The following is a 14,633-nucleotide window of genomic DNA, read 5'->3' as shown; positions in this document are numbered from 1 at the left end:
AAGCAGGGTACAGGTCGGGGCATATTTATTAGTGTTGTGCACTGCTAAAGGTACACATAGTTTTTAAAATAGATTGGAGAAATGACTGTCCCTTTCAAGGCGGAACTTGATCAGAGTGAAAGAGGAATGAGTTGCTTTGTTCCAGATGGAATTCATACTGAAATAGGAACTAGGACAGAAATAACACGCCTGTTAAATAAAATAGATGAAAATATGTCCTTTTGTGCTTAGGCGCTCTGTTTTCCTTTTGTTATTTTGGTTTATTTGCTTTGTTCTTCATTGTGGATATTAGATCCCCTAGGAAGGGAACGTCATTAGCTCTCTGCAGGGGATGCGCTTTAGAGCTATTCGTTAATAGCTGCAGTGCTGATAGGAAACCTGTCACCAGCTAAGCAATATAAATAGATGGAGCAATAGTGAAGTATGTGTGAGTGTTGCATAAACACTGGAGAATAGGATTGAATGTTGTGTGGATATGGAAGGGGTGTTTATACATCCCTCAACGTTTGAACTATTCTACAGGGTTGAGCAAAGTCTTCCCCCAAACAATACATTGTCTGCTCATACCACTCACTGCACAATAGAGGTAAGGTCATCCGACACCTATACTGTACAATACAGGGCCTGCTTTTTAAACCTTTTAAGGGCAGAGACGCATAGATTTGGGGAGATTTCGTTGCCCGGAAACAAATCACCTCTTCTCGACTAATCTCCCCCAAAAGCCTTCCCGCCTGCTAGAATGTAAATCCCAGGCGGGATGGCACTCGGAGCACTTCATTATGCAAAGTCACCCGAAGTTTCCTAGTGAGACAACTTCGGACGACTTCGGCCGGCGATTTTGATTCTAGCCGGCATGAAGGCAGTTCAGGGAAGTGTCACCCGAAGAAGAGGCGATTTGTCGCCGGGTGACTTAATCTCCCCGAATCTTCGCGTGTGTCTCTGCCCTTAAAGCTTACTTACTAAAGGAGTGCAAACTGTATAATAACAACACAAAGCACCATGCTTTACCCACAATGCAGCATTCTTTACCTTTTCCATAAAAGCTTACTAGTCTAAGTTTCGGTCCTATATTTTTCAATTGCAGCACGTTTTTTTATTTTTTAGGGTTTAGATTCAGCATGCTGAATGTTTAGCCGTACCAAATCCAGGACACTTCAAAAAAAACTAAAAATTACATTTAGAAAATATAATTCTAAGCAACACCCCTATATAACTTAATTAAAAATTGTAAATAATTCATTAGTTATTGGTAAATATAGGGATAGGATCTGTAATACAGATGACATTCCCGTAAAGCTCTGGATTATGGGAATGTCATCTCCCATGGACTCCATTTAAATCAAACATTTTAATAATATAAAAAAAATACTTTTTAAAATTGATTTCCTTTTTCTCTGTAATAATAAAACAGTACCTCGTACTAGATCCAAACTAAGATATAATTATCCTTATTGGAGGAAAAACAATAGGCTTAAGGTATGGAGATTCTAATTAAGGAAAGATCCCTTATCTAGAAAAGCCCAGGTCCTGAACATTCTGGATAACAGGTCCCATACCTGTATAACTTCTATAGAATTACATTTATAAATAAATTACTTTTCCAATTACTTCAAATTAGAAATTTCCTTAGAATAAATTTCTCTTCATCAGGCAAGATGTCATGTTTGTGTTTACTAGGGATGCATAAAATCCACTTTTTTGGATTCGGCCAAACCCCCTGAATTCTTCGTGAAAGATTCAGCCAAATACCAAACCGAATCCGAATCCTAATTTGCACACGCAAATTAGGGGTGGGAAGGGGAAAACATGTTTTACTTCCTTATTTTGTGACAAAAAGTCACACAATTTCCCTCCCTGTCCCTAATTTGCATATGTGAATTAGGATTTTGTTTGGTCGGGCAGAAGGATTCGGCCGAATCCTGCTGAAAAAGGCTGAATCCTGGCCGAATCCCAAACAGAATGTCGGATTCGGTGTATCCCTAGTGTTTAAATCCCTTTGACTGGTGTGTGACTTTAACGCACTGGACATTTTTATATCATTATGCATGGTGTTAAATGTATCTATATTTTAATGGTACAGGTATAGGATCTGTTATCCAGAATGCTTGGGACCCGGGGTTTTCCCCCATCATGTAATCATTAAATAAACCCAATAGGCTGGTTTTGCTTCCAATAAGGATGAATTATATCTTAGTTTGGATCAAGTACAAGGTACTGTTTTATTATTACAGAGAAAAAGGAAATTATTTAAAAAATTTGGATTATTTGATTATAATGTAGTCTATGGGAGAAGCCTTTCCGTAATTCGGAGCTTTCTGGATAACGGGTTTCCAGATAACGGATCTCATACCTTTATATGACAGTGTTTGTACAGGTTCCAAGAGGGAAAGAAGTTTTAACTCATTTTCTCACCACAACAGGGTCTGAGAAAGCCAACCATTGAGGAGATAGAGCAGGCCCGCAATGCCATCCTTACTCCATCTTTGTTTGGGAGTTCACTGGAGGAGATCATGGAGCGGCAGCGAGAAGTCTATCCAGATCGACAACTCCCCTGGGTGCAGATACAACTGTCCCAAGCAGTACTGGCACTAGGAGGGGAGCAGACAGAGGGAATCTTCAGGTGTGTGTATATGCCAGCGACCTTAAAGTGTTATAAAGTGTTAACTTTCTCTGTGTTCCTGCCAGCTAGGATATAGCCCAGTGGGGTTTTTCTTTTTTTAAATCAGACTTTAATAAATTATTTCGCATCTGCAAAATCATTATTTCCAAATCATATATCAAACCTGCTTGGGTTGGTAACCGCTTTAAAATGTGAAGCTAAATAGCATCACTGAAAACACCCATGACTTACAGGGTTTTATTATGGGAAGATTCAAAGAGACGGATGCCATATAAATAGGGGGGAGCCTGTTTATTGAGTACATATGGATGACTGAGCTGAATCGATAGCTCTTGCCTTTGGTACAACTGCAAGAATAAACACATTACAATGCTGCCTTCTTGAGTTCTAGAACTGTTTCATTGTTTTACAGGGTGCCGGGTGACATTGATGAGGTGAATGTGCTAAAAGTGCAGGTTGAACAGTGGAGAATTCCTGATAACCTTGAGGATCCAACAGTTCCAGGTATGTCTATAGAGATGCATAGTCATTCATAAATATTTTATATATATATATATATATATATATATATATATATATATATATATATATATATATATATATATATATATATATATATATATATATATATACTGTATATATTGCACCCCCACAAACTGAACAAAGAGTTCAGGGCTGCATGTACCTGCATGTAGGGGGGCTCAGGAGCCATAAGGCCCTAAATCATATACAATTTCAATAAATATTGGTAAAACATTTTGGGGGCCTGAAAAAGAATTTGCTGAGGGGCCCAGTAATATCTAGTTAATATCTAATTATGCCTCTGCACTGATCATTGGTCAAAGAAGGGTTCTCTGACAGTAGCGGAACTACTGGGGGAGCAGGGGGTGTGAGCGGGCCAGGGCCCGCACCCCCTCAGGGACCCCCGGCAGTCCGTTCGCCGCTGATGTATATGTATGTATATATATATATATGTGTATGTGTATATGTATATATATGTGTGTGTGTGTGTGTGTGTGTATATATATATATATATATATATATATATATATATATATATAGAAAAAATAAAAAAATAAAAACTGACACAGCACTCCAAAGTTTTGTATGCAAAAAAAGATATATATTGTAGAAAAACATACCAAAGCCCATAGGGGCCCTATGGGCTTTGGTATGTTTTTCTACAATATATATCTTTTTTTGCATACAAAACTTGGAGTGCTGTGTCAGTTTTTATTTTTTCTATGATATTGGCTACTTTGGCAGTGCCTTTCTGACTACTTGCACCCAGAAACCAAGAGGGTTGTGCGGCAATATCTCTTTTTATATAGTTGTATATATATATATATATATATATATATTTATATAGTTGTATATATATATATATATATAGATATATAGATATATATATATATATATAGATATATATATATATATATAAATAGTAATAATAAAACAGTACCTTGTACTTGATCCCAACTAAAATATAATTAATCCTTATTGGAAGCAAAACCAGCCTATTTGGTTCATTTAATGTTAAAATGATTATATAGTAGACTTAAGGTATAAAAATCTAAATGACCCCAGGTCCTGAGCATTCTTGATATCAAGTCCCATACCTTTACAGTGAAATTAAATTGTTGCAAAGGAATGTAATGGGAATAGTAAGTGCAGTTTGGTGGAAAGGATGCGAAAACCATGGGATAAACATATTACCAGGCTAAGCTACAAGGCTGATGGCCAAGTCAGCAGACTTTGAAACCCACTGGCTCCCTGGTGGAGTGGTTATACAAAAACACACCAGAAATACACATAAAATACAGATCAGTATAATATATGTGTAGCTTACAAAATTGTCTGGAATTTCCATCAGCTCGGCTGCACCTAAATGCTGCTAATAATAGCCAGCGGAAGTGCCCAGCACTTGTGAGAGCTCAGCCTGGCAGCGGCAGTGTCTTCTCTGCATTCTTCTGTTGTGCTGCAAATACAGATGCCTGCTTATTATCAGTGCCCAATATGAAAGGTCCCCCACCCCTCCGCAGATAAGTTCAGAGGAGAGATTTTCAGAGGGAGCTTTTTCATGAGAAAACTCACAGGACTAAATAAATCATACACGATAAGAACATTCTAACTGCTCTTGAGGTTTAGAATGTTAGGGATTAAACTTGGCCAAAGAAAAGGAATCCTAGCGAGTAGGTGCTAAACATTGGGAGGGGTTTCAAAATCCTTACTATACATGTACGTCTAGTTTCCTTTAAGTTTAATCAGTGTAGTTTATATGTTTCACAATGCATCTATAACAGGTTAAGTCAACTCCTAACACATTAATGGAGTTCTGGAAACTAGGGATCCTACAAATAATATAATCTACCCCCCAACTCTTAGGGTCAGGGCACAGGCAGATTCGGGGAGATTAGTTGCCCAGCGACTAATCTCCCCAAACAGACTCCCCTGCCTTTCCAACGGCTAAAATGTAAATCGCCGGCGGGATGGTACTCAGAGCGATTCTTTTTCCCAAGTCGCCCCAAAGTTTCCTCGTGAGTGACTAATCTTCCTTGGGGAGATTAGTCGCCCCAAAGAAGGATTTGTCGCCGGCGACTAATCTCCCTGAATCTGCCTGTGTGCCCTGACCCTTATAGTTAATTAAAAGGGGTTGTAAGCCTTTAAGGTAACTTTTGGTATGATGTAGAGAGTGATATTCTGATAGGTTTTCATTATTATTTGTGGCTTTTGAGTTATTTAGCTTTTTATTCAGCAGCTCTCCGGTTTGCAGTTTCAGCAATCTGGTTTCTAGGGTCCAAATTACCCTAGCAACCATGCATTGATTTGAATAAGTGACTGGAATATGAATAGGAGAGGATCAGTAATAAAAAAGTAGCAATAGCAATAAATGTGTAGCCTTACAGAGCATTTGATGGGGTCAGTGATCCCCATTTGATAATGGAACTAATCAGAAGAAGAAGGCAAATAATTCAAAAACTATCAAAAAATAAAAATAAAATTTGAAGGCTTATTCAAAAGTCGCTAAAAAAATTCTACGCGCTATCTTAAAGGGGAACCGCCCCTTTAATTGTTTGATTGCCACAACAAATATTATATAAGATTATTCAAAATAATTAAACATTTTTAAAAAAACCATTTTTGATAAATGTGCCTCTTCCTTTTTAAATTTTTAACAACATTTTATGCTTCAACTGTGCCTTTGATAAAAGGCTGAATTTTGACTTTCATTAGGACTTTTCTTTCAGGCAACCTATGCACAGAATGTTACAGTTGTTGCCCCACTGATAACATGTTCTTTTGTGTGACTTGATATACAGTTATAATATGTTCTGTTCTCTTTTCTTCTCTCCCTCAGCTTCCCTCTTAAAGCTGTGGTATCGGGAGCTGGAGGAGCCTCTAATTCCCCAGCAGTTTTACAAGCAGTGTATCAGTAACTACGAAAATCCTGATGCAGCCGTGTCAGTGGTACATCAGCTCCCTGAACTGAACAGGCTGGTGCTTGGTTATCTCATCCATTTTCTGCAGGTAGGAAATCAGCCACCAAATCATTGGTTTGTGTTATTGGATTGAGAGTGTTTACAGGATCGATACATTTTAGCTGTGACTCTTTTAGTATTCAGAACAACAAATAAATCGCCTCTTCTTCGGGCGACTAACCTCTCCGAACTGCCTTTCTGCTGGCTAGAATCGAAGTCGCCGGCGGAATGGCACTCGGATTGATTCATTTTCCGAAGTTGCCTGATGAGGAAACTTCGGAAAATGAAGCGCTCTGAGTGCCATCCTGCTGGCGATGTAGATTTTAGCCGGGGGAAGGCAGTTTGGGGAGATTAGTCGCCCGAAAAAAAGGTGATTAGACGCTGGGCGACAAATCTCCCCGAATCTCCACGTGTGTCTCTGCCCTCACGGGTTTTGAGTGGGGATGGGCGAATTTGACCCATTTCGTTTCGCCAAAAATTCGCTGCAGGCAAAAAGTGTCGCCAACGCTAATTTAAGTCTATGGGCATCAAAAAAATTTTGTCGCACAGCAAAATTTTTTTGATGTGTGTCTTTTTGTTTTGACGCACAACGCCATACAAGTCTATAGGCGTAATTTTTTTGGCAAAACAAGGCGAAAAAAATTGCCTATCCCTAGTTTTGAGATAAATTGCAGCTGTATGACTATATGGTGATAGGTAATTTACATTTAAGATAACGGCAGCTGCAGGATTGATTGAGTTTATGTCTTCAGAACTAGCCTGAAACATCCCTGTTTACTGCCTGAATGAATAGATCGAGGGATCTTGTAACGCAGCAACAAATCTGGCTATTTTGTGAAACTTAAGCTCCCCATAGACGCAAAGATTTTTCTTGCCGAACGACCGATTTTACCGAAGTCCGACCAATCCTTCGAAATTATCGTGAAGTTAGTGGGATTCGAACGATCGTACATTTTACGATTTTCGTCCGACAACTGTCAGGAAATTGATCGGCCAGGTTAAAAAATCTTTGTCGGTCCCAGTGCAATCTATCTATGTTTGCAGGGCCAAGCAGGCAGCTCCCCTTTGTTTTCCTCGCAAATTGGTCTTTGTAGTTGATGGTAAATTCGTACGATCGTTCCGAGATAATCGTGGTCTCACGATGACTCGGATCTTTTAAAAATCTCAACATCTATGGCCAGCTTTATACAGGTATGGGACCTGTTATATAGAATGCTTGGAAACCTGGGGTTTTCCTGATAATCTTTCTTTAATTGGGATCTTCATATCTTGTCTACTAGAAAATCATTTAAACATTAAATAAACCCAATAGGCTGGTTTTGCTTCCAATAAGGATTAATTATATCTTAGTTTGGCTCAAGAAAAAGCTACTGTTTTATTATTACTGAGAAAAAGGAAATCATTTTTAAAAATTGTAATTATTTGTATAATATGGAATATGGATAATATGGGAGAATTCTGAGCTTTCTGTATTACGGGTTTATGGATAACAGATACCATATCTGTATACTATAAAGAACAAATTAAAGTACAGTGGGGAAAAGTAAAGGAATAGGACTATGGGTTACAGGGACAGTCTACGTGCAGAGGACGAAAAATCCATTTGTGTTTGTTAAAGAGAATCTCATATGTGTAGGGGAGAGATACCAAGAGTTTATGAGCACATCTGGTACATGAAATTTGGGTAGGCTAATGGCAGTTAATATTAAAAACAAAGTGTGTAATGGAGAGATCATATCAAGGTTTATAGATAAAACGGTGCCGGGAGATTTATGGGAACAACGGATGTGTCTATGCATAAGATCCGACTAGGATTAAAAGGAGAATCCGATACATGTGGGAGGGTTTCAATAAAATCCTAACCCTTAATTTATACTGGCCAGCCAGTGCCATTGCTCAGAATGTTTTTTAACCCCATGTAATAGGTGTGACAGAATAGTCAGAAATTAAAAATAAAAAACCATAAATCTGACCATACGTTCTTCCTTTTCCCCAAACACAGATCTTCTCCCAGCCATGTAACGTGGGCACAACAAAGATGGACGTCAACAACTTGGCTATGGTGATGGCTCCCAACTGCCTGCGCTGCCAGTCGGATGATCCCAGGATCATATTTGAAAACACCCGGAAGGAGATGTCCTTTCTGCGCATGCTGATTGTGCATCTAGACACCAGTTTTGTCAGAGGTGTGATCTGAGAGGGGCATTTGCTTCTCTATAAATAACACTTATTTTTATTCACGAGAGCGGGCAGGTGCACTTCCTCCAAGGACTCGTTGATAAGAAGTTCTCAGGATATCTACAAGCATTTTTTTTTTTTTTGCCTATCTCTTTTCGCTCAATACCACTTTATATATAAATATTATAAATAATCGGGTCCGATGGATAAGCTGTGTATACAATAATAAGGCTTCAAATGTGATAATGTTTGAACTGAGCATCTCTCAGAAATGGCCGACCCCTTATTTCAATCAGTTAGATGAGCACTAGAACATTTCAGGAAATAAATGTGACACTTCTTTTAGAAGCCATGGGTATGCTCCATCTGCAAAGGGAATTCATCACACAAGAAGTTGTGCAAAAAGCGTGCTTTAAATCCTTGCAGGGACTGCACCCCAAATATATATATAATATATTTTTAATGCATTTAGCTGTTTTAGGTTTAGGTTGTAATGTTGCAGGGTCTCCACAGACATGGCCATACACTTCAGAGCAAGTGGCATTTGGCAATTGATTCTTTGGAATTAACATTTTTCTATGTATTTTATTTATTGTTTGGCTTCCTCCTTGGGTTATCCTAAACATCGGCAGGAACTTCCTGCTCTTTGTGCCAAATTGTGATTGGAACCCTAATTCTAACCATGCTACAACCAATCGGAAATTGCCACATCATAGACATAAGGTGGCCATAGACGTAACAATTACGATCTTTCTTGGACAAGATCTTTCCAAGAAAGATCGTTCGTTTAGAGTTGAATCGTCAGATATACAAGTAGAAACAATAGAATTCTACCTGTATCTGACGATTCAGCACTAGTGGCCGATGTTTGGGTGCCGTCAAAGGCACCCGATCAAAATTTCCCGTCCAGTCTGATCAACGAGCTGACCAATACCCAAGTCTTCAGGCGATATCGGTCGGCTATTTTTCCAACACACACACACCGAATATCGTACGAAATTTCGTACATCACCTGTTCGTCTATGGCCACCTTTAGAGCTACTGTGATGATGCTGTTACGTTTAATTGGTTGCTAGGGAGCTGTTTTTATGGCTAAATATTTGGGGCATCTTTTCCCTTTTACATTAATTAAGATATTAATATTATTCGTTATTATTTTATACAAAATGTAAGTCAAAAAGAAAAAATTAAAGCCAGAGTTGCATCCATATTAAAACAAGAGCATGCAGAATGCGGTGATTTCTTTCCTCTATTCCAGTGTTTGGTGCCGCCACTTTGAGACAGTGAAAGTGGAACACAGGCAGTTGCACCCATAAAACTATTAGGAAATCGCCACATTCTGCAGTCTCTGTGCCTTTTATTTTCCCGCATGTCGCCCTTTCATAAATCATGTCTCTGTAATAGAGGGTTTTGTTACATTCATTTAATGCTGGGCGTAGCACAGCTTGTACTTGGTCAGGACATTCTGACTTCGGAAACGTCCTCTTTCATTCTAGTAATTCCGCAGAAGCTGTTTCATAAAGTGCATCTCTGGCTACATCTTCAGGGGAACAACAAACAAGCCTTTGTTAGGCTGAAAATATGCACTTAAAAATCCATATCCATGTTTTCCAATGTATTTTTGTACAAGAAAAAGCCAAATGCTAATTTAAATATACAGATTCCTTTTGTGTATATATCCAGAGAAGCAGCTTAGATGGTTTTAACAGGCAGGAAATACTGTGTTTGTGTGTGTGTGTTTTTAATTTCATGTCTACATATAATTTTTTTTGTAATCTGAATCTATGTGAATTGAGAGAGAGAGGGGAATACCTACTGTATGTTGGTACAAACATGATTTGCAGAAATGCAGATGCCTGGCTGACTTTGGGAGGTGTATATAGATTTATGTAACAGCTGTTATACAGCAGAGAGCCGTTCTACAGTGTCACACCCAGACTGGTTTGGAAAATAGAGTTTATAGTCGATCATCTTACTGTGAATACAGAGACCTCCAGTCTTTTCTTCACTCTACTAGGCCTTACCACTCACAGTTGCTTCCATGACACAGTTTATTTCTCTTTACACTGATGATTTACTAAAGATACAATGAGGAATGATATAAACGTTCATTTTCTCTGCCCTCTTAGGGCTATTCCACACGGGGAGATAGCGACGCGTTTGCGACAGTCGCCGCGACCGGCGTAGGCGACAGTTTTGTATGGGCGCCTATGTAAAAACGCCTGTGCTAACCACACGAGGCGATGCGCTTTTCAACAGTCGCCTGAAAATGCCTCGCCAGGCTTTTTCAGGCGACTGTTGAAAAGCGCATCGCCTCGTGTGGTTAGCACAGGCGTTTTTACATAGGCGCCCATACAAAACTGTCGCCTGCGCCGGTCGCGGCGCTTTGTCGCCGCGACCGCAAACGCGTCGCTATCTCCCCGTGTGGACTAGCCCTTAGTGTATTACAGGACAACTTGTGCCTCAAAAACCCCGGTGCAAACTTTTGACATTGCCCCTACACCCTGCTTTCACCCCCTGCTGATGAGCCAACAGCATCCCAGTGCCATGGAGCACTCATAAACCTGCCCGTTATCCCAACTTTTTGTTTTGCTGTTTATCCAGTGATCACTTGATTTGAAAGAGACGAGCAGTTGGTTATTTATTAACTGTGCTTCTGTTAGCTTTTTTTACCTTGTGGAGTTTACTGCCAGTTATGTGAGACGTTTTCAAAGAAATCAAACATTGTGTCAGGAAACAGATCCACTGTAACATCTGCTGCTAACTGCTCTCTTTGCTGAGCTCCCCTCCTGCCGAACATGAATGATGGCTTACCCATTACCTCCTTATATAATGTTGTTTTTGTTGCACCAGGACTGCACACTTAGGGGGTTATTTATCAAGGTCCGAATTTATCGGAGTATTTCTAAGTTAGAAATGCGAGCAACTCCGAATGCCCGAATGGACCTTATTTATGAAGAATAAAGCCGGAAAAAATAGGGTCGGGCAAACTTCGGAGCTTTCCCTGAAAACTCCGAATTGTTTGTTTGTGGTTTCTGCACAAAAAAACTCAGAAAAAAACTTAGTTTTCTGAGTTTTTTGCGTAGAAACCACAAACTCATCAGATATCGGTATGGACATCAGCGCAGACATTGACTTATACAGGACCTCAAGAGCTTTTAGATGCCGGGTTTCGGATTCGGCGTTTTCAGACCATCGGACTTTAATAAATCTCGAAAAATTCTTCGTTTTTTTTTTCGCCTCCGAGGTTCGGATATTCAGACCTTGATAAATAACCCCCTTACTGTTGGTCCTTTGATTTCCTGAAAAGGATAACAAAATAGTCCAAGCACCTAATATTTAATCACTCTATAATCTAGGGCTGCCATCTCCGTTTTTTGGAAGGGCTGCCTGGGTGTAAAGTTACAAGTTAGGAAATCCAGACAGGACATTTAAGTGAATGACATGGCGATCAGCCAATCGCTGATCGTCATGTCATCAATCCCGCCCCCACCACCAATGTCACTGCCCTGCCCCCGTCACCCGACATCACCCGGCCAGCGCCCTGCCTGTCTTCCCAACACAATAAAGGTGGCAACCCTACTATAATCAGCCACCCCAAAAATAGGGATGCACGAAATCCACTATTTTGGATTCGGCCGAACCCCCGAATCCTTCGCGAAAGATTTGGCCGAATACCGAACCGAATCCGAACCCTAATTTGCATATGCAAATTAGAGGTGGGAAGGGGACATTTTTTTTACTTCCTTGTTTTGTAACAAAAGCCACGCGATTTCCCTCCCTGTACCTAATTTGCATATGCAAATTAGTATTAGGATTCGGTTCGGCCAGACAGAAGGATTCGGCCGAATTCGAATCCTGCTGAAAAAGGCCGAATCCTGAACCGAATCCTGGATTTGGTGCATCCCTACCCAAAACTACATAGAGCAATAATGAATGTTAAAGCACTGTGTTTTTCCCTGAAGCCATTCGCTTGTTTTATTTTACAATTGACAAAACTCTCTAGTGGGAGTTTTTGGGGCAGAGAAAAAGAATCCGAGAGCTTTTCTTAGTGGTGAATGGAGGCAACCAAGTCTTTTGCCTCTGATTCCAGAGCTTGGTTACTTATTTTAAAATGCACTGTATGCTGTCCAAGTCATCCACAGGAACCAATCAGATTGTTCCTTTGATAATTTCAACTTCCTTAGGCTGGTAAATGGTGACAGCTGATTGGTTGTTATAAAGGTGGGCAATCAATAGCCTTGTAATTATATTTTTCCAATGTTCTTTCTGTGTTTCAAATTAAAAATTATAAAAGAGGACCCACATTTGAATCTCCATTATGTCAAGGGCTGGCGTGGCCTGCTCTGCATGTGTAAGTTAAAGGAGAAGAAAAGGCATAATCATGATGGGGTGCCAATTTTTTTGCCACCCCTTTGATTATAATACTTATCTGAAACCCTCCTCATTATTTTTTTATTCTTTAAAGAGGTTGTTCACCTTTGAGTTAACTTTTAGAATGGCGTAGAGTGATATTCTGAGACAATTTGCAGTTGATTTTCATTTTTTGTTATTTGTGGTTTTTCAGTTATTTAGCTTTTTATTCAGCTAGGGTCCAATTTACCCTAGCAATCATGCATTGATTTAAATAAATATGAATAGGAGAGGGCATGAATAGAGGGCATGAAAAAGTAGCAATAACAATACATGTGTAGCCTTATAGAGCATTTGATTTTTAGATGGGGTCAGTGACCCCCATTTTAGAGCTGTAAAGAGTCAAAAACTATGAAAAAGAAAAATGAAGATCTATAGCATACTAAAAGTTATCTTAAAGGTGAACCACCCCTTTAAGAGAAGTGTCACAGTAATGTTGTTCCCAGTCTGTGATCTGGTTCCCTGCACAAAGTTTCTGACCATATTGTGATAAAGCAGTTACATTTTCATTCTGAACCACTATCCACTTGTGTGTGTGTGTGTGTGTGTGTGTTTTCAAAGACTGTGCTATTTTGTAATATGTTTTACTGTACAGAATTTTGGATACAATGCTTGTAATTACTGTGTTGATATGTAATCTGCTCATGTTCTTGAGGCCTTAGTAATTTTGCAGGTGTATATATGCAATATTCATTTATATTTCTAGAAGCTGTAATTAAAAAAAATAAAAAGGCCCAACATCGCTAAGAGGAAGTGTGCAAAGGAAAATGTCCTCCCCTTGCAGTTGATCATGCCTACATATGGCTTTTGCGCCTCCTGATGTTTTCTCATTACAATGTGACCTTACCATATTGATTTGTAATTAAAACGGCGTCAGTTGTCTATATAGGAGAGAAATCTGACATCTTTATCATGGCTGCTGCTGATCTCTACTTCTAATCACCAGTCAGTACTTCCAGCTGAAGTTTAGAAAGAGTATTTGTGACTCAGGCTGCCAATCCTTGTTATTTATCATGTGTTAAACAGGCTCGAGCTGGAGGTCCTGGCCCAGAGGGCTCTGATGAAAAGGACTTTTGAAATCCCTAATCATAAATAATCAGCCAGACTCAGCCGCAACCTTCATTTTTCACTGGTAGGCAGGCACGGATTTGTGCTGAGGCCACCAAGGCCCGGGCCGAGGGCGGTAGGATTTTACCGGCCAGGCCGGTAAAACACCGGCCAGGTGGCAACCCTAGGTCCAGATGATGAAAATTTGTGCAAATAAAGGGGACGGGATGGGTCGACGAACTTCAGGGGGCCTAGGGGCACCTGCTATGTAAATCCGGCCCTGCTGGTAGGAGCTGTACCATGTTTAAGGGCAGAGACACACGCGGAGATTCGGGGAGATTAATCGCCTGGCAACAAATCGCCTCTTCTTCGGGCGACTTATCTCCCCGAACAGCCTCCCGCCGGCTAGAGTGTAAATCGCTGGCAGGATGGCACTCACAGCGCTTCGTTTTCCGAAGTCGCATGAAGCTTCCTTGTGAGGCAACGTCGGGCGACTTTGGAAAATGAAGCACTCCAAGTGCCATCCTGCCGGCGATTTAGGCATTGCGGAGAGATTAGTCGTCCGAAGAAGAGTTGATTTGTCACTGGGGCGACTAATCTCCCCGAATCTCCACGTGTGTCTCTGCCCTTAGTCAGTAAATCCTCCTCCAGCTCTGAAATCGTTTCCTAGTGTATAAAAACCTGTACATAAAGCTTTCAAAGTGAGGTCTGTGTATAATACCATGTATCCCAACGTGTATTTAAACTAACAGCTCCCCTCCCACTCCACCCTCATATACAAACTGCCAAAACTCTAAAAGATGTTGACACAATGTATGATGTAACTGGCACCCCATCACTGAGCTGGCAGCGGCGGTGTCACGACAGAAAATCCTGCAAATTGTTGTTTTTTTTAA

The 14,633-nt window shown here is 40.1% G+C and overlaps 1 protein-coding gene across 3 annotated transcripts in view; it reads left to right on the top strand.

The window, feature by feature from the left end:
• Nucleotides 1-9,485, top strand: part of LOC108701070 (rho GTPase-activating protein 39) — a 73,252-nt gene extending 63,767 nt beyond the window's left edge. For all 3 annotated transcript variants that reach the window (XM_018235233.2, XM_041577198.1, XM_041577197.1), the window contains 4 exons: nucleotides 2,421-2,620; nucleotides 3,033-3,124; nucleotides 5,979-6,148; nucleotides 8,102-9,485. In XM_018235233.2, the coding sequence (XP_018090722.1) occupies nucleotides 2,421-2,620; nucleotides 3,033-3,124; nucleotides 5,979-6,148; nucleotides 8,102-8,296 (657 nt within the window). In that variant the 3' untranslated portion in view covers nucleotides 8,297-9,485. The remainder of the gene's footprint in view (nucleotides 1-2,420; nucleotides 2,621-3,032; nucleotides 3,125-5,978; nucleotides 6,149-8,101) is intronic.
• Nucleotides 9,486-14,633: the final 5,148 nt, after the last annotated feature.

Source organism: Xenopus laevis, chromosome 9_10L (genome assembly GCF_017654675.1).
Source record: "Xenopus laevis strain J_2021 chromosome 9_10L, Xenopus_laevis_v10.1, whole genome shotgun sequence".
NCBI lineage: Eukaryota > Metazoa > Chordata > Amphibia > Anura > Pipidae > Xenopus > Xenopus laevis.
Note: the sequence above shows the minus strand (reverse complement) of the source record. Positions and strands in the feature narration are given on the sequence as shown.